A 23970-nucleotide genomic window follows, 5' to 3' on the forward strand; every position below is an offset into this window, starting at 1 on the left:
CACGTGCGGTAATACCCAGGACGTCCACAGACGTTTTGGGCACAAAATGTGTTTTAATAGACTTTAATTTCTTGTGTTCATACTGATAGTATCTGGGCTAAAATTGCCATAGATATCCATGATTATTCTCGTCATACTCATTTATTGTCCACATTGTACTCTTAGACATTTCACTACAAGCAGTAAGAGTTTGACTTGAGTGAGTTTTGTGAAGACCTAATTATGAAAACAATATTTTTGGCATCAAGCTGTCATTTCATGTCATGACAATATTACATATCTTTAAGGATATTTTCTGGTTATTGTGGAGAAACATCCGACACTGCAGATCTCTATCTGTCTATATGAATTATATTCTGGTTGGTTGGCAGCTCATTAATCCATTGAGACCTGGAACGCATCCATGTCACGTTAGCGTTTAACCACATTAACCATTAACCCATTTTGGGGCGGGAAACCCTTTTGGTGTTTTAAACATTGTTATAATTTAGCTATTGAAAAATAGCAGATCTACAAGCTCATCACACAAGAACTTGTAGGTCTGCTATTTTTGAAAAATCGTTAAAATGTGCCTCAAATCTTTCCGAAAATTGTCATGATTTAGAAAACTTTCTTTTTTTAAATTTCGACGTCAGGCCTGAATGGGTTAAGGATATTTTCCATCATGTCATATTCTGGTTATTGTGGAGAAACATCCGACACTGCAGATCTCTATCTGTCTATATGAATTATATTCTGGTTGGTTGGCAGCTCATTAATCTACATTTAATAAAAGCAACGTCAAACCAATGTACTGTTCTAATCCTACTGAAAATAAATGAAATGATCAAAACTATCCAACCGAATGGATCTGTGGTGTTACTGAGACTGGCTAGCTCATCTGGAACTTCTGGATGGCAGATGATAACAGTATAAGGTATACTCTAGAACAGGGGTTCTCAACCCGTGGGTCGCGACCCCTCGGGGGGGTCGCCAAATTATTTTAGGGGGTCCCCAAATTATTTTAAAAAAAAAATATGTTTTTTTTTTTTTTTCACGATTTTTCAAAAATAGCAGACCTACAAGCTCGTAGCGCGCCACCGAGTGGCTACAGCTTGTAGATCTGCTATTTTTCAATAGCTAAATTATAACAATGCTTAAAACACAAAGGGGTTCCCGCCCAAAATGGTTTAAGGTTATTGTAGCAGTCAATTTATATTGGGGGTCGGGAGGGGGCGGGGGTCCCGAGACATTGCCAAAGCATTTCCGGGGGTCCCCGGCCAAAAACGTTGAGAACCCCTGCTCTAGAAGGTAAAATAATAATGATAATGTTTATAAAGAAAAACATGTGGTTCTTGACAGGTGATTTTGTATATTTGCTATACAAAAATGCTTCCCTTTAATCACCTGTTGATGAACATCTCCCACTTCTTTATATCTGGACTCTGGGGCAGAATACGACAGCAATGCCAGCGACAACACCACAGTCATACTGCCATACTCCATGGCCAAGAAACATACAGTACATGAAACTCAAGTGCTTATAGCACATGTGTACGCACATGCACACACACACGTGCACAACATACCCCATGTTGTGGACTCAGTCAACAGTGCAAATCTCCCTCAAACTGAACCATCACAAAACATAAATAATGATTGATTATTTACTTACAACAACCTTCATACATTTAACAGAGTGACAAGTTGGAAGATTGAGAGATGTTGGTGATCGACGTTCCCCTAAACAAGCATACTGTACATTGTAATGATGAATTGTGTGGCGTGGTCAGTGGAACGTTTCCTCAGACCAATAGAAGCCTCAAGGTTAGAGACATTGACTTGGGACAAGAGAGGATCACAGGTTTGAATCTCCTCAGGGATTACTGTGAAGATGCCCTTGGGCAAGGCACTTAAATCTTCAAATCCTTCAGTCAAGCTCCTTCAGTCAAGCAGTATAGGACACAGAGACTGTTGGGCTGCCTACAACATTTGTTTGGTTGTTCTAGGCAGCCCCCAGTAGCCAACATAATGTTGGTTGTTGTAGGCAGCCTCCAGTAGCCAACATAATGTTGGTTGTTGTAGGCAGCCTCCAGTAGCCAACATAATGTTGGTTGTTCTAGGCAGCCTCCAGTAGCCAACATAATGTTGGTTGTTGTAGGCAGCCCCCAGTAGCCAACATAATGTTGGTTGTTCTAGGCAGCCCCCAGTAGCCAACATAATGTTGGTTGTTGTAGGCAGCCTCCAGTAGCCAACATAATGTTGGTTGTTCTAGGCAGCCCCCAGTAGCCAACATAATGTTGGTTGTTGTAGGCAGCCTCCAGTAGCCAACATAATGTTGGTTGTTGTAGGCAGCCTCCAGTAGCCAACATAATGTTGGTTGTTCTAGGCAGCCTCCAGTAGCCAACATAATGTTGGTTGTTCTAGGCAGCCCACAGTAGCCAACATAATGTTGGTTGTTCTAGGCAGCCCCCAGTAGCCAACATAATGTTGGTTGTTGTAGGCAGCCCACAGTAGCCAACATAATGTTGGTTGTTGTAGGCATCCCCCAGTAGCCAACATAATGTTGGTTGTTGTAGGCAGCCTCCAGTAGCCAACATAATGTTGGTTGTTGTAGGCAGCCTCCAGTAGCCAACATAATGTTGGTTGTTGTAGGCAGCCCCCAGTAGCCAACATAATGTTGGTTGTTGTAGGCAGCCTCCAGTAGCCAACATAATGTTGGTTGTTGTAGGCAGCCCCCAGTAGCCAACATAATGTTGGTTGTTGTAGGCAGCCTCCAGTAGCCAACATAATGTTGGTTGTTCTAGGCAGCCCCCAGTAGCCAACATAATGTTGGTTGTTCTAGGCAGCCTCCAGTAGCCAACATAATGTTGGTTGTTGTAGGCAGCCCCCAGTAGCCAACATAATGTTGGTTGTTGTAGGCAGCCTCCAGTAGCCAACATAATGTTGGTTGTTGTAGGCAGCCTCCAGTAGCCAACATAATGTTGGTTGTTGTAGGCAGCCTCCAGTAGCCAACATAATGTTGGTTGTTCTAGGCAGCCTCCAGTAGCCAACATAATGTTGGTTGTTCTAGGCAGCCCCCAGTAGCCAACATAATGTTGGTTGTTGTAGGCAGCCTCCAGTAGCCAACATAATGTTGGTTGTTCTAGGCAGCCTCCAGTAGCCAACATAATGTTGGTTGTTCTATAGGCAGCCCCCAGTAGCCAACATAATGTTGGTTGTTGTAGGCAGCCTCCAGTAGCCAACATAATGTTGGTTGTTGTAGGCAGCCTCCAGTAGCCAACATAATGTTGGTTGTTGTAGGCAGCCTCCAGTAGCCAACATAATGTTGGTTGTTCTAGGCAGCCTCCAGTAGCCAACATAATGTTGGTTGTTCTAGGCAGCCCCCAGTAGCCAACATAATGTTGGTTGTTGTAGGCAGCCTCCAGTAGCCAACATAATGTTGGTTGTTGTAGGCAGCCTCCAGTAGCCAACATAATGTTGGTTGTTCTATAGGCAGCCCCCAGTAGCCAACATAATGTTGGTTGTTGTAGGCAGCCTCCAGTAGCCAACATAATGTTGGTTGTTGTAGGCAGCCTCCAGTAGCCAACATAATGTTGGTTGTTGTAGGCAGCCTCCAGTAGCCAACATAATGTTGGTTGTTCTATAGGCAGCCCCCAGTAGCCAACATAATGTTGGTTGTTGTAGGCAGCCTCCAGTAGCCAACATAATGTTGGTTGTTGTAGGCAGCCCACAGTAGCCAACATAATGTTGGTTGTTGTAGGCAGCCTCCAGTAGCCAACATAATGTTGGTTGTTCTAGGCAGTCTCCAGTAGCCAACATAATGTTGGTTGTTGTAGGCAGCCTCCAGTAGCCAACATAATGTTGGTTGTTCTAGGCAGCCCCCAGTAGCCAACATAATGTTGGTTGTTGTAGGCAGCCTCCAGTAGCCAACATAATGTTGGTTGTTGTAGGCAGCCTCCAGTAGCCAACATAATGTTGGTTGTTGTAGGCAGCGTCCAGTAGCCAACATAATGTTGGTTGTTGTAGGTATAGCTTCCAGGAGCCAGCAGAAATACCCACCGCTAGATAAAGTTTAGAAAATCACACCCGTGTGAACTGAGTGGTGCAAGGTCTTATATAGCCTGATCAGCTGTGGTCTGATGTAATGTCAGTGACCATAGCAACCATGCTCATTTTTTTGGTACGAACACGGGTACAAAGCCAGTTGTTGGAGTGGTTTGCACCACTCAAAAAAGGTGTCAACATAGATTTCTTTTTACAGTAACAGACACAGCAGGAGCATTTACATATTGCACTTTGAAGAGAAAAAAATAATAATAATCACACTTGTGCGAAGTGAGGGGCGCTCTTATCATCATACATCACATTCCGTGCTCAGCCAATCAGCTGAGCACCTTCCGTGCTCATACAGACAGACACAAAGCTGTGCATAGCCCCTCAAAAATGGGAAGCAGCCCTGTGGCAGTTACGTTGTTGTGGGACATGGAGTGATTGTGCATTGTTGCATTTGCTGGAGGCCTAGTGGTGGGACGACATGTTTGCACTGAGCAATGAAGGATTCAAAGGGAAACTGAGAAAGAGACGATAAAATTAAGTGCAGTGCGGCGGCGAGAGGAGCGGATTGTCTGCAGAATGCCCTCCTTTTCATTTCCCCTGGAAGTTGCTGAGCTCCAGATCATCCTTGCGGCGTTTCTGCTGGACGAACATTGAGCTGAACGGATACAGCTTGGCCTTAGCCGGGTACCGCTGGCCTGCGATGTCCACCTCGTATTCCCCGCGGTTGATGAAGTCGGGCGTGATGGGCGTGGGGATCCCGTCGGGGCCCGGGGGCAGCGATATGAAGCCCAAGCACACGTGGCGCTCCAGGGTGTAGCTGTAGGCGCTGCTGGTGGTGTTGCCGGCCAGCTGGCCGTTGCGGTAGATGGGCTCACCCCACCAGGGCCACAGGTCCAGCTCCGTGTCGTGGTCCTCCAGTACCATCATGGCGAAGCGACGGAACACCCCGTTCTGGCGCTGCTGATTCAGGGCCTCCCGACCCACGAAGTCTGTGTCCTGGTGGAGGGACAGGATGGAGGGAGGGAGGAACAGAGCTTCACAATCAGCTCATTCACAACATCTGACTATAGAATCTAATGGGGTTCTCTTTCAAGCGGACGCAATGAAATCCTTTTTGGCCACTTGAACCCTATATACTTCATATACAGACGGGTTTCTGCATCAATCACCCTGTCAGGGTTTATTTCTCAATAATGACCACGTCGCTGTATATTATCCCTTATTCTAGTCGATTATATGGAAATATCAAGTTATCTTTAGTTCAAACTTCAATCCACACATCGTGCATACTGTAACATATACCTTACAGTTATCTACCTCAATGTAAGCTTTGATTATTGTTTAATGTCTAATGTACAGTCTAATGTCTTCATGTTCGGCAAAGTTCTGTGTTACTATGGTCTAATTTACCACAAACAAGCCATTACAAACTACTAATGTACAGAAAAGATGTGGAAGTTCAAATATAATTTGAACCTCACATACTGTGATTCTGCTTCAGACATAATCATCTCTAACCGGTCGGAATTTCTGACCTCAGAACTAGTGGGATGCCAGCAGTATCAGAACTAGTGGGATGCCAGCAGTATCAGAACTAGTGGGATGCCAGCAGTATCAGAACTAGTGGGATGCCAGCAGTATCAGAACTAGTGGGATGCCAGCAGTATCAGAACTAGTGGGATGCCAGCAGTATCAGAACTAATGGGATGACAGCAGTATCAGAACTAATGGGATGCCAGCAGTATCAGAACTAGTGGGATGACAGCAGTATCAGAACTAATGGGATGCCAGCAGTATCAGAACTAATGGGATGCCAGCAGTATCAGAACTAGTGGGATGACAGCAGTATCAGAACTAGCGGGATGCCAGCAGTATCAGAACTAGCGGGATGCCAGCAGTATCAGAACTAGTGGGATGCCAGCAGTATCAGAACTAGTGGGATGCCAGCAGTATCAGAACTAATGGGATGACAGCAGTATCAGAACTAATGGGATGCCAGCAGTATCAGAACTAGTGGGATGCCAGCAGTATCAGAACTAGTGGGATGCCAGCAGTATCAGAACTAGTGGGATGCCAGCAGTATCAGAACTAGTGGGATGCCAGCAGTATCAGAACTAGTGGGATGCCAGCAGTATCACTAGTGGGATGCCAGCAGTATCAGAACTAGTGGGATGCCAGCAGTATCAGAACTAATGGGATGACAGCAGTATCAGAACTAATGGGATGCCAGCAGTATCAGAACTAGTGGGATGCCAGCAGTATCAGAACTAGTGGGATGCCAGCAGTATCAGAACTAGTGGGATGCCAGCAGTATCAGAACTAGTGGGATGCCAGCAGTATCAGAACTAGTGGGATGCCAGCAGTATCACTAGTGGGATGCCAGCAGTATCAGAACTAGTGGGATGACAGCAGTATCAGAACTAATGGGATGCCAGCAGTATCAGAACTAGTGGGATGCCAGCAGTATCACTAGTGGGATGCCAGCAGTATCAGAACTAGTGGGATGCCAGCAGTATCAGAACTAGTGGGATGCCAGCAGTATCAGAACTAATGGGATGACAGCAGTATCAGAACTAATGGGATGCCAGCAGTATCAGAACTAGTGGGATGCCAGCAGTATCAGAACTAATGGGATGCCAGCAGTATCAGAACTAGTGGGATGCCAGCAGTATCAGAACTAGTGGGATGCCAGCAGTATCAGAACTAGTGGGATGCCAGCAGTATCAGAACTAGTGGGATGCCAGCAGTATCACTAGTGGGATGCCAGCAGTATCAGAACTAGTGGGATGACAGCAGTATCAGAACTAATGGGATGCCAGCAGTATCAGAACTAGTGGGATGCCAGCAGTATCAGAACTAGTGGGATGCCAGCAGTATCAGAACTAGTGGGATGACAGCAGTATCAGAACTAGTGGGATGCCAGCAGTATCACTAGTGGGATGCCAGCAGTATCAGAACTAGTGGGATGCCAGCAGTATCACTAGTGGGATGCCAGCAGTATCAGAACTAGTGGGATGCCAGCAGTATCAGAACTAGTGGGATGCCAGCAGTATCAGAACTAGTGGGATGACAGCAGTATCAGAACTAATTAGATGCCAGCAGTATCAGAACTAGTGGGATGCCAGCAGTATCAGAACTAGTGGGATGCCAGCAGTATCAGAACTAGAGGGATGCCAGCAGTATCAGAACTAATTAGATGCCAGCAGTATCAGAACTAGTGGGATGCCAGCAGTATCAGAACTAGAGGGATGCCAGCAGTATCAGAACTAGAGGGATGCCAGCAGTATCAGAACTAATTAGATGCCAGCAGTATCAGAACTAGTGGGATGCCAGCAGTATCAGAACTAGTGGGATGCCAGCAGTATCAGAACTAGTGGGATGCCAGCAGTATCAGAACTAGTGGGATGACAGCAGTATCAGAACTAGCAGGATGCCAGCAGTATCAGAACTAGTGGGATGCCAGCAGTATCAGAACTAGTGGGATGACAGCAGTATCAGAACTAGTGGGATGACAGCAGTATCAGAACTAATGGGATGCCAGCAGTATCAGAACTAGTGGGATGACAGCAGTAACAGAACTAGTGGGATGCCAGTAGTATCAGAACTAGTGGGATGCCAGCAGTATCAGAACTAGTGGGATGCCAGCAGTATCAGAACTAGTGGGATGCCAGCAGTATCAGAACTAGTGGGATGACAGCAGTATCAGAACTAGTGGGATGCCAGCAGTATCAGAACTAGTGGGATGACAGCAGTATCAGAACTAATTAGATGCCAGCAGTATCAGAACTAGTGGGATGACAGCAGTATCAGAACTAGTGGGATGCCAGCAGTATCAGAACTAGTGGGATGCCAGCAGTATCAGAACTAGTGGGATGCCAGCAGTATCAGAACTAGTGGGATGACAGCAGTATCAGAACTAGTGGGATGCCAGCAGTATCAGAACTAGTGGGATGCCAGCAGTATCAGAACTAGTGGGATGCCAGCAGTATCAGAACTAGTGGGATGCCAGCAGTATGAGAACTAGTGGGATGCCAGCAGTATCAGAACTAGTGGGATGCCAGCAGTATCAGAACTAATGGGATGCCAGCAGTATCAGAACTAGTGGGATGCCAGCAGTATCAGAACTAGTGGGATGCCAGCAGTATCAGAACTAGTGGGATGACAGCAGTATCAGAACTAGCGGGATGCCAGCAGTATCAGAACTAGTGGGATGACAGCAGTATCAGAGTTTTCGACAGACCTTGTCAAATTTGACCCTGAACTCTCGTCCACACTCCAGCGGGGTGGTGAAGGCGTCCAGGTCTTGACCCCAGAAGGCGAAGAACCTCTCGATGCGGAGACTCCGCAGGGCGTAGTAACCAGAGTTACGGATGCCATACTTCTGTCCCACAGAACTCACCTCGTTGTACACGTGTAGGGCGTACTGTCGGAGCAATTGCAAAGACAACGATACACTGTGAGCAGTGTTGTTTTTGTCGACTAAAACTAAGATGAAAAATGTTCGTCGACTACCTTTTTTCACTGACGAAAACTAAATGGAAACTAAATGAAAACTAAGCTATGATGACTAAAACTAAGACTAAATATACTGACAATTTCGTCAACAAATAAAAACGAGACTAAAATGTTAGGAAGGGACTAGTGGACAAGAGATCCAGTACAAGTCATTGTACAACTTGGTTTACGACGGCATCAAGGCCCACCTAAACACATTTTAGTCGACTCACCTGTAGATTTAGTCGAACTAAAATCTTATGATATTTAGTCGACTAAAACTAGACTAACACTAAAACATTCTGGGTGACTACAATGTGACTAAAACTAAATAAAGTTTCATTCCAAAGACTATGACTAAACTAAAATAGAAATTTGCTGCCAAAAACAACACTGCGATACAGTGATATATATAATAATATAAGTGTAAGATATACACGGGATAGACAAAGAGAGAGAGAGAGAGAGAGAGAGAGAGAGAGAGAGAGAGAGAGAGAGAGAGAGAGACGAGCATAGATAGATGAAGAGACAGAAGTGTGTCCAGTGTACTGTATGTGAGTGACCCACCTCTATAGGAATGTAGAGCATGAAGCCAGGTTCTCCTGTATGAGTCATACTCATCACTCTGATACCATTAGCATAGCCCACACTCATCTCCTGTTGATAAGAAACACAAAGTAGTAGTAGTATAGTAGTATTAGTAGTAGTAGTAGTAGTAGTAGTGATTGATTCTTTATTTAAGTGTCATGCTTCCGAAGAAGCCCAGCCCATATGGACTTACAGGACACTTTTTACAGTTTACATAAACAATGAACAATGACAATGAATAGTAGTATCTCTTAATATAATATTAAGAGATAATATTATTATTACCATCCCTGCCTGCCGGGACTCATCTAAAAGACCATCCCTGCATCCCGGGACTCATCTAAAAGACCATCCCTGCATCATCTAAAAGACCATCCCTGCATCCTGGGACTCATCTAAAAGACCATCCCTGCATCCTGGGACTCATCTAAAAGACCATCCCTGCATCATCTAAAAGACCATCCCTGCATCCTGGGACTCATCTAAAAGACCATCCCTGCATCCTGGGACTCATCTAAAAGACCATCCCTGCATCCCGGGACTCATCTAAAAGACCATCCCTGCATCCTGGGACTCATCTAAAAGACCATCCCTGCATCCTGGGACTCATCTAAAAGACCATCCCTGCATCCTGGGACTCATCTAAAAGACCATCCCTGCATCCTGGGACTCATCTAAAAGACCATCCCTGCATCATCTAAAAGACCATCCCTGCATCCTGGGACTCATCTAAAAGACCATCCCTGCATCCTGGGACTCATCTAAAAGACCATCCCTGCATCCCGGGACTCATCTAAAAGACCATCCCTGCATCCTGGGACTCATCTAAAAGACCATCCCTGCATCCTGGGACTCATCTAAAAGACCATCCCTGCATCATCTAAAAGACCATCCCTGCATCCTGGGACTCATCTAAAAGACCATCCCTGCATCCTGGGACTCATCTAAAAGACCATCCCTGCATCCTGGGACTCATCTAAAAGACCATCCCTGCATCCTGGGACTCATCTAAAAGACCATCCCTGCATCCCGGGACTCATCTAAAAGACCATCCCTGCATCCTGGGACTCATCTAAAAGACCATCCCTGCATCCTGGGACTCATCTAAAAGACCATCCCTGCATCCTGGGACTCATCTAAAAGACCATCCCTGCATCCCGGGACTCATCTAAAAGACCATCCCTGCATCCCGGGACTCATCTAAAAGACCATCCCTGCATCCTGGGACTCATCTAAAAGACCATCCCTGCATCCTGGGACTCATCTAAAAGACCATCCCTGCATCCCGGGACTCATCTAAAAGACCATCCCTGCATCCCGGGACTCATCTAAAAGACCATCCCTGCATCCTGGGACTCATCTAAAAGACCATCCCTGCATCCTGGGACTCATCTAAAAGACCATCCCTGCATCCTGGGACTCATCTAAAAGACCATCCCTGCATCCCGGGACTCATCTAAAAGACCATCCCTGCATCCCGGGACTCATCTAAAAGACCATCCCTGCATCCTGGGACTCATCTAAAAGACCATCCCTGCATCCCGGGACTCATCTAAAAGACCATCCCTGCATCCTGGGACTCATCTAAAAGACCATCCCTGCATCCTGGGACTCATCTAAAAGACCATCCCTGCATCCCGGGACTCATCTAAAAGACCATCCCTGCATCCTGAGACTCATCTAAAAGACCATCCCTGCATCCCGGGACTCATCTAAAAGACCATCCCTGCATCCCGGGACTCATCTAAAAGACCATCCCTGCATCCTGGGACTCATCTAAAAGACCATCCCTGCATCCTGGGACTCATCTAAAAGACCATCCCTGGGACTCATCTAAAAGACCATCCCTGCATCCTGGGACTCATCTAAAAGACCATCCCTGCATCATCTAAAAGACCATCCCTGCATCCTGGGACTCATCTAAAAGACCATCCCTGCATCCTGGGACTCATCTAAAAGACCATCCCTGCATCATCTAAAAGACCATCCCTGCATCCTGGGACTCATCTAAAAGACCATCCCTGCATCCTGGGACTCATCTAAAAGACCATCCCTGCATCCTGGGACTCATCTAAAAGACCATCCCTGCATCCTGGGACTCATCTAAAAGACCATCCCTGCATCCCGGGACTCATCTAAAAGACCACCCCTGCATCCCGGGACTCATCTAAAAGACCATCCCTGCATCCTGGGACTCATCTAAAAGACCATCCCTGCATCCCTGGGACTCATCTAAAAGACCATCCCTGCATCCTGGGACTCATCTAAAAGACCATCCCTGCATCCCTGGGACTCATCTAAAAGACCATCCCTGCATCCTGGGACTCATCTAAAAGACCATCCCTGCATCCTGGGACTCATCTAAAAGACCATCCCTGCATCCCTGGGACTCATTACATCACTGAATATTCCATAGTTCTTACCTTGCAGAACATGGAGGGGAAGTGGTCGGGAGTCATGGCGACATAGGACAGCTCCGCCAGTACGTCCATAGCACGGGGACCAATCAGATTGAGAGCTACAGAGTGGAGAGGGTTTTACTCAGAGTTAGTTTGTGCTGTACAGTTAGTAATGCAGCTTTATGCTCAACTAGTAACACGAGTAATGTTGGTTCTGTGTGCTTCAGTATATAAACAATGTTTTGTGCTAACCAGTATACTTCCAGCTAACGTCCTCTAGGTGGAGCTGTGGGTCATTGGGCATGTGTCGTTTGATCCAGGACCAACAGTGGACCTGCTGGTCTGTCGGAGAGATGATGAAGAAGCTGCAGAAGAAGAAGAAGAAATAAACAAGACAAGGAAAGATGACGGTTTCGGAAAAAAACCCAAAATAGAAAACAGAAGAACTCCTTGTTTTGGGGGGATGTCGGACCTGTTCTTGCTGATCCGGACCACGCTGCAGTCATTCTCGTAGCCTCCCCTCTCGTTGAGCATGCCTGTGTGAACGATGTGTCCCACAGGGACATCCAGGTCATTGGAGCAGAGGTTCTGCAACAGTTCCAGTGCCTGGTCTCCTGTGGACTTGAGTCAAAAAACAGGGACAGAGAATGAGGACCACAACACTGCGGCCCTCAGACTTCCCTTAGCCTTTCAAACAAAGACAAATCTTGCATCCGAGCAGCACGCCAAATTCTTTTACATTCACTTTCCCCGTCAGTTGCAAAAAGTAACTACAAAAGTGAGCTCCTTGTAAGCGCAGATCTCCACCAGGCTGGGTTGCCTGGCCAGGGCAAGGATGCTGCGCGGTAAATAGATAGTTTGAACAACGTTTGTGACACCCTCTATGGACAAAAGTGAAAGCACCTTTGGAGCAGTGTTGTTTTAGTCGACTAAAACTATGACAAAAGATGTTCGTCAACTACCTATTTCCACTGAGGAAAACTAAATGGAAACTAAGCTATGATGACTAAAACTAAATATACTGACAATTTTGTCAACAAATACAAACTAGACTAAAATGTTAGGAGGCGACTAGTGGACAAGAGATCCAGTATAAGACATTTTACACTTGGTTGCATGCTGAAAATAGGCGATCTACAAGCTAACCCTGACGCGTTGTGAGCTTGTAGATCGGCTATTTTCAGCAAGTGTAAAATCAGTCATTATGACAGCATCAAGGCCTACCAAAATACATTTCAGTCGACTAAATCAACTGTAGATTAATAGATTTAGTCGACTAAAATCTTATGACACTAAAACATTCCAGGTGACTAAAATGTGACTAAAATAAATGAAAGCTATTCAAGAGACTATGACTAAAACTAAAACTTGCTGCCAAAAACAACACTGCTTTGGAGGTGGGCAATGCTCACTAGAGAGGCTCATCAACATGCGACTGCAATGTGGGTGTGATTGGATGTTGTGTTTATGATAAACAGTATGTAAGGAATCAAATCCAGTCATGTGATTGGATGTTGTGTTTATGATAAACAGTATGTAAGGAATCAAATCCAGTCATGTGATTGGATGTTGTGTTTATGATAAACAGTATGTAAGGAATCAAATCCAGTCATGTGATTGGATGTTGTGTTTATGATAAACAGTATGTAAGGAATCAAATCCAGTCATGTGATTGGATGTTGTGTTTATGATAAACAGTATGTAAGGAATCAAATCCAGTCATGCACAGACAATGGCAGATCTACAAGTGCACAACACGTCGTGTTTACCGATGCCGGCATGCAACTAAGTATATAGATCATGCTTACTGTTGGAAGAACAAGTGTTCACTGTTTCACTCACAGTCAGTTCAAACTTGGTGAAGGAGGACATGTCGATGACGCACACAGCCTCCTTGCAACACTTCACCTCTGCCCCCACAATGTCAAACCAGTCAGGCTTGTAGAAGGTCTTACTCTGGTCCAAGGAGAGCAGATCTAAAATCACACACGCGCACACACACAGTACGCACGCACACACGCGCACACACACAGGAAATAAATATAATATTGAATACATATTTCAATCAATCAATCAATTCAATTCAAAGGGCTTTATTGGCATGAGAAAACATACGTTTACATTGCCAAAGCAATCAATCTACACACCCTCCACCAACCTAGTCCCCATATATGGGGGACATGGGGAGAGCAACGGACTTAAACTCATGCTTCCTTCATGCCTGAGTGTCCAAGTTGCTCCTGGTTGGACGTAGCGCGTCCAACCAGGAGCTTGATTACTTTTTTTGGAGGAAAAAAACATAAGAATAATTATAAAATAAATGAAAATAAATTACAATGAACAAAAAATGAAAGTAAATGAAACTAGAAAGGTGCAATTCTGGAAAATTGCAAGTGTGGTTGCAGTTGCACTGACGCGAGTCGCGAGGAATCCACTGGGAACCGAATTCCGTCTTACCATTTATATTATATATTGTGATGTAATGTGAAGCATGACAACAGTGACAACAACAGTGTGTGAAGAACGACCAAAAGCTTCACTTTTCTGTTGTGCAAAAGTTACGAAAAAGCATGGGTTCACTTTGCTGGCAAAAAAAGTCTCGGACCGAGACGCTGTTGCCTAATGCCTACAGCAACCACAATAAAAAGTAATTGATAAAACACAGCTCCAAAGCAAAGCAAAGCAAAGTTACTATATTTACCCAGGGTAACTGGACTAAGCATCAGATACTTGTTTACAGCCAGGCCCTGCTCATAGAACATTTCATGGTAGTGGTTCAATGCCTTGCTCAAGGGCACTTCAGCGGTGGTAATTTTAACGTGCCGGTCCGGGGATACGAACTGGCGACCTTCCGGTATCAAGACCGCTCCGCAAACCGTTCGGCCACCGCTCCCTCACGCATTAGGACTATATTAGTCACCAGAACCAAAGACGTGTGTTTTCAATGAATTTCATGGTAAAAAGTTGAAGTTACAATGGGTTTATAATAGGAAGGAATGTCTGACTAACATTAATATCATATCTCAAAACTGAATCAAGCAACTTGAAAACGGTCTGTGGTCGCCTGGTTGGGTGCAGCGCATAAAAGCTGGAGAAGACGTTAGAATGACTTTTGCAACATGCCCACTTCACCTGCACCAGGAAGCCGTGAAGGCTCTGGATATTCCTGTCTGCTGCTCCACCTGACACGAACTTGCACGCACGCACACACACGCCTTTTTGAACTGACTCAGCAACAATTTACAATTTAGCAGACGCTCTTAATCCAAAGCGACTTACATTAAGCAAGAACAAAAAGCATGGCAATACATTATACATACAAAGTAGTTATCATGAATCATACGTAAGATAAGAACGTAACAGTGGAATATTTATAAAACGAACCTCTGCATATATATATACTATATAGTGCTATGTTTACATAAAATGCTATAAGTCTACATAAACTGCCATCTAATTAAGTCTACATAAAATGCTATCTAAGTTACATAAGTTGAGCCTTTGCATACGCCTGTAGGAGGTCGAGGCTAGGGCAAATACTACGGAAAGTGCTACGGGCTAAGATGGAGTCTGAAGAGGTGCGTTTTCAGACTGCGACGGAAGAGTGGGAGTGAATCTGTAGTTCTGATTGCAATGGGAGTGAATCTGTAGTTCTGATTGCAATGGGAAGTGCATTCCATAGTTTTGGAGCCAGAAGGGAGAGGAGTTTGGGACGTGTGGAGCGTTGTTGCCCCGGCGTTTTTAGCAAAGGGTACTTGCAGCTTCCCTGCGTCGGCTGATCTGAGCGCTCGGGGGGGTTTGTAGGGTGCGATCAGACTTGCTAGATATGGGGGAGGAGATATGGGGGAGCCGTACCTTTGGTTGCTTTGAATGCCAGCATCAGAGACAGAGTTTTGTTGAGCCAATGGAGGAAGCGGAGAAGGGGGGTGACATGTGAGAATTTTGGCTGGTTGAAGCAACAAGCCCCAGAGTATTACATTAATAATAAATGTGCAAATTAACCATGGGCAGACAACTGTAAATAATATTTACTAATAACATTAAATAATGTTAACAATTAGCATTGGTGATAATATTTTTGCCAGGCACCCCGCCTGCTAGTGATTTTTTTTTATATAATACTAATAATATTTAATGTAAAGAAACACATTCCGCATACAAAAGTGGCTGATGCATACAGATATTGAATCTAATGGTCATTTTATGTATGATTATGATGCAAGATAATTTCTACACACATTATTAATAATTAAGGGACAAAACAAATAGGGCTCCATTTTCGTTCGAGCATTCTAAATACACTATTTGGGGATTTAGCAGTGGGGAAGGGGTGTTCCCCCACTAAAGGATTTAGCAGTGGGGAAGGGGTGTTCCCCCACTAAAGGATTTAGCAGTGGGGAAGGCGGTGTTCCCCCACTAAAGGATTTAGCAGTAGTGAAGGGGTGTTCCCCCACTAAAGGATTTAGCAGTAGTGAAGGGGTGTTCCCCCACTAAAGGATTTAGCAGTAGTGAAGGGGTGTTCCCCCACTAAAGGATTTAGCAGTGGGGAAGGGGTGTTCCCCCACTAAAGGATTTAGCAGTGGGGAAGGCGGTGTTCCCCCACTAAAGGATTTAGCAGTGGGGAAGGGGTGTTCCCCCACTAAAGGATTTAGCAGTGGGGAAGGCGGTGTTCCCCCACTAAAGGATTTAGCAGTGGGGAAGGGGTGTTCCCCCACTAAAGGATTTAGCAGTGGGGAAGGGGTGTTCCCCCACTAAAGGATTTAGCAGTGGGGAAGGGGTGTTCCCCCACTAAAGGATTTAGCAGTGGGGAAGGGGTGTTCCCCCACTAAAGGATTTAGCAGTGGGGAAGGCGGTGTTCCCCCACTAAAGGATTTAGCAGTGGGGAAGGGGTGTTCCCCCACTAAAGGATTTAGCAGTGGGGAAGGCGGTGTTCCCCCACTAAAGGATTTAGCAGTGGGGAAGGGGTGTTCCCCCACTAAAGGATTTAGCAGGAAGGGGTGTTCCCCCACTAAAGGATTTAGCAGTGGGGAAGGGGTGTTCCCCCACTAAAGGATTTAGCAGTGGTGAAGGGGTGTCCCCCCACTAAAGGATTTAGCAGTGGTGAAGGGGTGTCCCCCCACTAAAGGATTTAGCAGTGGTGAAGGGGTGTTCCCCCACTAAAGGATTTAGCAGTGGTGAAGGGGTGTCCCCCCACTAAAGGATTTAGCAGTGGTGAAGGGGTGTTCCCCCACTAAAGGATTTAGCAGTGGGGAAGGGGTGTTCCCCCACTAAAGGATTTAGCAGTGGGGAAGGGGTGTTCCCCCACTAAAGGATTTAGCAGTGGGGAAGGGGTGTTCCCCCACTAAAGGATTTAGCAGTGGGGAAGGGGTGTTCCCCCACTAAAGGATTTAGCAGTGGGGAAGGGGTGTTCCCCCACTAAAGGATTTAGCAGTAGTGAAGGGGTGTTCCCCCACTAAAGGATTTAGCAGTGGGGAAGGGGTGTTCCCCCACTAAAGGATTTAGCAGTGGGGAAGGGGTGTTCCCCCACTAAAGGATTTAGCAGTGGGGAAGGGGTGTTCCCCCACTAAAGGATTTAGCAGTGGGGAAGGGGTGTTCCCCCACTAAAGGATTTAGCAGTGGGGAAGGGGTGTTCCCCCACTAAAGGATTTAGCAGTGGTGAAGGGGTGTTCCCCCACTAAAGGATTTAGCAGTGGGGAAGGGGTGTTCCCCCACTAAAGGATTTAGCAGTGGGGAAGGGGTGTTCCCCCACTAAAGGATTTAGCAGTGGGGAAGGGGTGTTCCCCCACTAAAGGATTTAGCAGTGGTGAAGGGGTGTTCCCCCACTAAAGGATTTAGCAGAGGGGAAGGGGTGTTCCCCCACTAAAGGATTTAGCAGTGGGGAAGGGGTGTTCCCCCACTAAAGGATTTAGCAGTAGTGAAGGGGTGTTCCCCCACTAAAGGATTTAGCAGTGGGGAAGGGGTGTTCCCCCACTAAAGGATTTAGCAGTAGTGAAGGGGTGTTCCCCCACTAAAGGATTTAGCAGTGGGGAAGGGGTGTTCCCCCACTAAAGGATTTAGCAGTGGGGAAGGGGTGTTCCCCCACTAAAGGATTTAGCAGTGGGGAAGGGGTGTTCCCCCACTAAAGGATTTAGCAGTGGGGAAGGGGTGTTCCCCCACTAAAGGATTTAGCAGTGGGGAAGGGGTGTTCCCCCACTAAAGGATTTAGCAGTGGGGAAGGGGTGTTCCCCCACTAAAGGATTTAGCAGTGGGGAAGGGGTGTTCCCCCACTAAAGGATTTAGCAGTGGGGAAGGGGTGTTCCCCCCACTAAAGGATTTAGCAGTGGGGAAGGGGTGTTCCCCCACTAAAGGATTTAGCAGTGGGGAAGGGGTGTTCCCCCACTAAAGGATTTAGCAGTGGGGAAGGGGTGTTCCCCCACTAAAGGATTTAGCAGTGGGGAAGGGGTGTTCCCCCACTAAAGGATTTAGCAGTAGTGAAGGGGTGTTCCCCCACTAAAGGATTTAGCAGTGGGGAAGGGGTGTTCCCCCACTAAAGGATTTAGCAGTGGGGAAGGGGTGTTCCCCCACTAAAGGATTTAGCAGTGGGGAAGGGGTGTTCCCCCACTAAAGGATTTAGCAGTGGGGAAGGGGTGTTCCCCCACTAAAGGATTTAGCAGTGGGGAAGGGGTGTTCCCCCACTAAAGGATTTAGCAGTGGGGAAGGGGTGTTCCCCCACTAAAGGATTTAGCAGTGGGGAAGGGGTGTTCCCCCACTAAAGGATTTAGCAGTGGTGAAGGGGTGTTCCCCCACTAAAGGATTTAGCAGTGGGGAAGGGGTGTTCCCCCACTAAAGGATTTAGCAGTGGGGAAGGGGTGTTCCCCCACTAAAGGATTTAGCAGTAGTGAAGGGGTGTTCCCCCACTAAAGGATTTAGCAGTGGGGAAGGGGTGTTCCCCCACTAAAGGATTTAGCAGTGGGGAAGGGGTGTTCCCCCACTAAAGGATTTAGCAGTGGGGAAGGGGTGTTCCCCCACTAAAGGATTTAGCAGTGGGGAAGGGGTGTTCCCCCACTAAAGGATTTAGCAGTGGGGAAGGGGTGTTCCCCCACTAAATGATTTAGCAGTGGTGAAGGGGTGTTCCCCGACTAAAGGATTTAGCAGAGGTGAAGGGGTGTTCCCCCACTAAAGGATTTAGCAGTGGGGAAGGGGTGTTCCCCCACTAAAGGATTTAGCAGTGGGGAAGGGGTGTTCCCCCACTAAAGGATTTAGCAGTGGGGAAGGGGTGTTCCCCCACTAAAGGATTTAGCAGTGGGGAAGGGGTGTTCCCCCACTAAAGGATTTAGCAGTGGGGAAGGGGTGTTCCCCCACTAAAGGATTTAGCAGTAGTGAAGGGGTGTTCCCCCACTAAAGGATTTAGCAGTGGTGAAGGGGTGTTCCCCCACTAAAGGATTTAGCAGTGGGGAAGGGGTGTTCCCCCACTAAAGGATTTAGCAGTGGTGAAGGGGTGTTCCCCCACTAAAGGATTTAGCAGTGGGGAAGGGGTGTTCCCCCACTAAAGGATTTAGCAGTGGGGAAGGGGTGTTCCCCCACTAAAGGATTTAGCAGTGGGGAAGGGGTGTTCCCCCACTAAAGGATTTAGCAGTGGGGAAGGGGTGTTCCCCCACTAAAGGATTTAGCAGTGGGGAAGGGGTGTTCCCCCACTAAAGTTGGTATTTTGGTTACCTGTCTAAATCCCTAAAACACCTCCGCTATACCCGTTACATTATGCATAGGTGTGGTTTGGGCGTTACAATAATTAAACCAATCACCGTGCCACATGCCATTGCCTTTAAGAGATCCCTTATCCGTTGCCCGTTATGCCCAGTGCTATATTGCTTCATAGCCTTACGGTCTATGCTCATAGCCCATGGAAGAGTGATGCGTTGCTGCCTTGAAGTCTGCACCGCACAGAGCCAAAAACACACATAGTCACAACTCGCTCAGATCTCGCTCATTTTTAAAATGTCATATGGTATATAGATTGTGCGTGTAGGCCGTCTCTACGAAACGATATCAAGCGAAAGGGAAAGTTCAGTAAACCGGATTAAAGCCCATTTGCTGCGCTATGGGGTGAAACTGAACGAGCAAATGGAATCACGCACGCCGCACAATGGCTGGCACAACCCAAATAACTTCTTCGACAATACAAGCACCGAAAAATATCTGTCTGTCATTCTGTCTGAAGCCTACACTTCCTTAGCACAGAGCAAGACTGCTGCTCGCTTAGGGCGCCCGACAAAAACGCCACGGCGCCCGGCCAGCCTCAAGGAACCTAGCGCCGCACAGCCCTGTCCTCCAGCCTCAATCTGCTCTGCATTAAAAAAAAAACATTTCAACAATCATCTTCATTTTAAATCATTTGCGTCAAAAACGACTCAACTTCCCGCAGACCACGTGTCACCAGCGAAATGCATGTTAGGAGGGACACAGATTAATGTATGGACACAGTTTTCCGTGAAACATTCCCCTTGCCTTCCCCACCGCACCGCACTGTTCCTGCCTATACTACATACACGCGAGACCAACACACAGGACTGAGGACGGCCTCTCTCTCTCCTCTATCTTGCTTTTGGCCACTGACGACGCGAGGTTACAGATCTGTCCTGCACCTAATATGAAAAATAAAATGAAGCCCATAAGGTCCAGCGTCTGAAATCCTCCTCTTTGTGCGTCTAGTATGAGCACGGAATGTGATGTATGATGATAACAGCGCCCCTCACTTCACACAACTGTGATTTGTTTCTCTTCGAAGTGCAATATTATGTACAGTAAATGCTCCTGCTGTGCGTGTTACTGTAATCTGGGTACCTTTCCCAGCAGGGACAAAGTACTGCTGTGTGTGTTACTGTAATCTGGGTACCTTTCCCAGCAGGGACAAAGTACTGCTGTGTGTGTTACTGTAATCTGGGTACCTTTCCCAGCAGGGACAAAGTACTGCTGTGTGTGTTACTGTAATCTGTGTACCTTTCCCAGCAGGGACAAAGTACTGCTGTGTGTGTTACTGTAATCTGGGTACCTTTCCCAGCAGGGACAAAGTACTGCTGTGTGTGTTACTGTAATCTGGGTACCTTTCCCAGCAGGGACAAAGTACTGCTGTGTGTGTTACTGTAATCTGTGTACCTTTCCCAGCAGGGACAAAGTACTGCTGTGTGTGTTACTGTAATCTGGGTACCTTTCCCAGCAGGGACAAAGTACTTGGCCCTCTCAAAGCCATGCTTCTCCATCCAGCGAGCTCCCTGTGTGTCCAGCCTGTCGTACAGCGGACTGGTCCTCAACTGACGACCCGTCTGGAAGTCCCAGCGAGGAACCTTCAGCTCATAGAGCAGGGCTGGGCAAAGGAAGAGAAGTAGAGTCAAAGACACCAACTGCACCACTTTGTAAACATGGTGTATACACCATGTACTGTATATCCAAATAAACATATACAATCTGCATTCGTTGATGGATACATTGTCAATAGATACATACTATCAACAAATGTATCTATCTATCTATCGACAAATGTATCTACCGACTTGATATAGATCGATTGATGGATAGATGGATGACAGTTTTCGCACGAGTATGACTTCCAATATTAAACATCCCGCACGGAGGGGGTGCATACTTAGTTTAGACTAGTCATTGGTTAGACATGGGTTAAGATTAGGTTTAGGTGTGCTGCCCCGTGGGAGGTTAGGTTTAGGGTGAGGGTTTGACATAGGTTGTAGTTGTAGGACTAATGACTGCACCCGCACGGAGGTCTTGCAAAATGACAGCAGAAGACAAAGGAAGCGCGCGGTCACTCACGCATGACCTCCATGACGCGGTGTCTGAGGAAGGTGCGACTGCTCTGCAGGTTCCCGAAGCGCTTGATGTCCAGCGGCCACACGTTGGCCGTGGGGTAACCAAAGGTCATCCACTCTGCCAGGTACCTGTGACAAATAAAAGATTAAATGTTGCCACAGTGTCTTCTCTGGATTCTGACTGGAAACAGGTTTGAACACACACACACACACACACACACACACACACACACACACACACACACACACACACACACACACACACACACACACACACACACACACACACACACACACACACACACACACACACACACACACACACACACACACACACACACACACCTGTCTATAGGAGTGTTTGCACCACTCAAAAAGATAGGAGGGTTGCTTGGTTTGTCATAACACAAAGACAAACAAAAACAAAGCGAAAGCCAGAGAGAACCAAGAAGCCCATTCATTCTCACTTTCCAGCTCCACCGGCGAAGGCCAGGCCAGAGGAGTTCATCCCAGCCAGGACGTAGTAGCCATGGATGCCTGGCGTCTCGCCCATCAGACAGCGCATGTCTGGGGTGAACGACTCGGGACAGTTGACGAGCTGGTGAATCTCTGCCGACTCCAGACTGGGCATCCTCCTCAGCAGAGCACTCAGCATGGGCTCTGCAGGACACACACACACACAGATTATTATTATTTTATTAGGTTTGCAAATACAGTACATGCTGACTTGTGCCATTATGGTTATGATTCATGACACGTTGTGCACATAGGCTACATATCATCTTATTTTCATGGTGATGGCACCAAAGGGCCTTTCAAACAGAAAGCGAGGAACGCACACGTTGTTGCCTGGATCAACGAGAGGTCTCTGCTACAGGTCTTCCAAAGAGGGGCGCGACAACTCAAGCGTAAATAAAAAAAGCGAAACAGTATCCAGGTCTGGTGAGTCGCGGGCGTGCGCACGAAACGAGCACGCACGCAACAAATTCACGGGACCGCGCTCACGTAAATACGTTTGCGTTGTCGCACCACGACTGCTCCTCAGTGCTCTGCGCAAAAACGCAGGTCTCATTGAAAATTAACTATAGGCATGTTATATCGCTTTCGAAAGGCCCTTAACCCATTCTGGGCGGGAACCCCTTTTGGTGTTAGCATTATGTTATGCTTTAGCTATTGAAAAATAGCAGATCTACAAGCTCATAGCAGTGTCCCCCCCTCATCAGGCCCAGCATCATGTAGGCTTCTCTCTGCAGTGTCCCCCCCTCATCAGGCCCAGCATCATGTAGGCTTCTCTCTGCAGTGTCCCCCCCTCATCATGTAGGCTTCTCTCTGCAGTGTCCCCCCCTCATCATGTAGGCTTCTCTCTGCAGTGTCCCCCCCTCATCATGTAGGCTTCTCTCTGCAGTGTCCCCCCCTCATCATGTAGGCTTCTCTCTGCAGTGTCCCCCCATCATGTAGGCTTCTCTCTGCAGTGTCCCCCCCTCATCATGTAGGCTTCTCTCTGCAGTGTCCCCCCTCATCATGTAGGCTTCTCTCTGCAGTGTCCCCCCTCATCATGTAGGCTTCTCTCTGCAGTGTCCCCCCCTCATCATGTAGGCTTCTCTCTGCAGTGTCCCCCCCTCATCATGTAGGCTTCTCTCTGCAGTGTCCCCCCCTCATCATGTAGGCTTCTCTCTGCAGTGTCCCCCCTCATCATGTAGGCTTCTCTCTGCAGTGTCCCCCCCTCATCATGTAGGCTTCTCTCTGCAGTGTCCCCCCTCATCATGTAGGCTTCTCTCTGCAGTGTCCCCCCCTCATCATGTAGGCTTCTCTCTGCAGTGTCCCCCCTCATCATGTAGGCTTCTCTCTGCAGTGTCCCCCCCTCATCATGTAGGCTTCTCTCTGCAGTGTCCCCCCCTCATCATGTAGGCTTCTCTCTGCAGTGTCCCCCCCTCATCAGGCCCAGCATCATGTAGGCTTCTCTCTGCAGTGTCCCCCCCTCATCGGGCCCAGCATCATGTAGGCTTCTCTCTGCAGTGTCCCCCCATCATGTAGGCTTCTCTCTGCAGTGTCCCCCCCTCATCATGTAGGCTTCTCTCTGCAGTGTCCCCCCTCATCATGTAGGCTTCTCTCTGCAGTGTCCCCCCTCATCATGTAGGCTTCTCTCTGCAGTGTCCCCCCCTCATCATGTAGGCTTCTCTCTGCAGTGTCCCCCCCTCATCATGTAGGCTTCTCTCTGCAGTGTCCCCCCCTCATCATGTAGGCTTCTCTCTGCAGTGTCCCCCCCTCATCATGTAGGCTTCTCTCTGCAGTGTCCCCCCCTCATCATGTAGGCTTCTCTCTGCAGTGTCCCCCCCTCATCATGTAGGCTTCTCTCTACAGTGTCCCCCCCTCATCGGGCCCAGTGGGATCTGGGCTACAGTGTGTCCCCCTCATCGGGCCCAGTGGGATCTGGGCTACAGTGTCTCCCGCTCATCGGGCCCAGTGGGATCTGGGCTACAGTGTCCCCCCCTCATCGGGCCCAGTGGGATCTGGGCTACAGTGTCCCCCCCCTCATCGGGCCCAGTGGGATCTGGGCTACAGTGTGTCCCCCTCATCGGGCCCAGTGGGATCTGGGCTACAGTGTCTCCCGCTCATCGGGCCCAGTGGGATCTGGGCTACAGTGTCTCCCCCTC

At 47.4% G+C, this 23970-nt stretch overlaps 1 protein-coding gene across 1 annotated transcript in view; it reads right to left on the reverse strand.

The window, feature by feature from the left end:
- Positions 1-4007: 4007 nt before the first annotated feature.
- pdpr (pyruvate dehydrogenase phosphatase regulatory subunit) overlaps positions 4008-23970 on the reverse strand; it is a 38969-nt gene continuing 19006 nt past the window's right edge. Inside the window, exons 9-18 of the mRNA XM_079496170.1 lie at positions 21784-21976; positions 21321-21445; positions 20704-20859; positions 13362-13495; positions 11992-12140; positions 11772-11884; positions 11544-11638; positions 9100-9189; positions 8279-8461; positions 4008-5034 (exon numbers count right to left, since the gene is read on the reverse strand). Coding sequence (XP_079352296.1) covers positions 4627-5034; positions 8279-8461; positions 9100-9189; positions 11544-11638; positions 11772-11884; positions 11992-12140; positions 13362-13495; positions 20704-20859; positions 21321-21445; positions 21784-21976 — 1646 coding nt within the window. The 3' untranslated portion in view covers positions 4008-4626. The remainder of the gene's footprint in view (positions 5035-8278; positions 8462-9099; positions 9190-11543; positions 11639-11771; positions 11885-11991; positions 12141-13361; positions 13496-20703; positions 20860-21320; positions 21446-21783; positions 21977-23970) is intronic.

The sequence above is a fragment of the Electrona antarctica genome (assembly GCF_951216825.1).
Source record: "Electrona antarctica genome assembly, chromosome: 3".
Taxonomy (NCBI): Eukaryota; Metazoa; Chordata; class Actinopteri; order Myctophiformes; family Myctophidae; genus Electrona; species Electrona antarctica.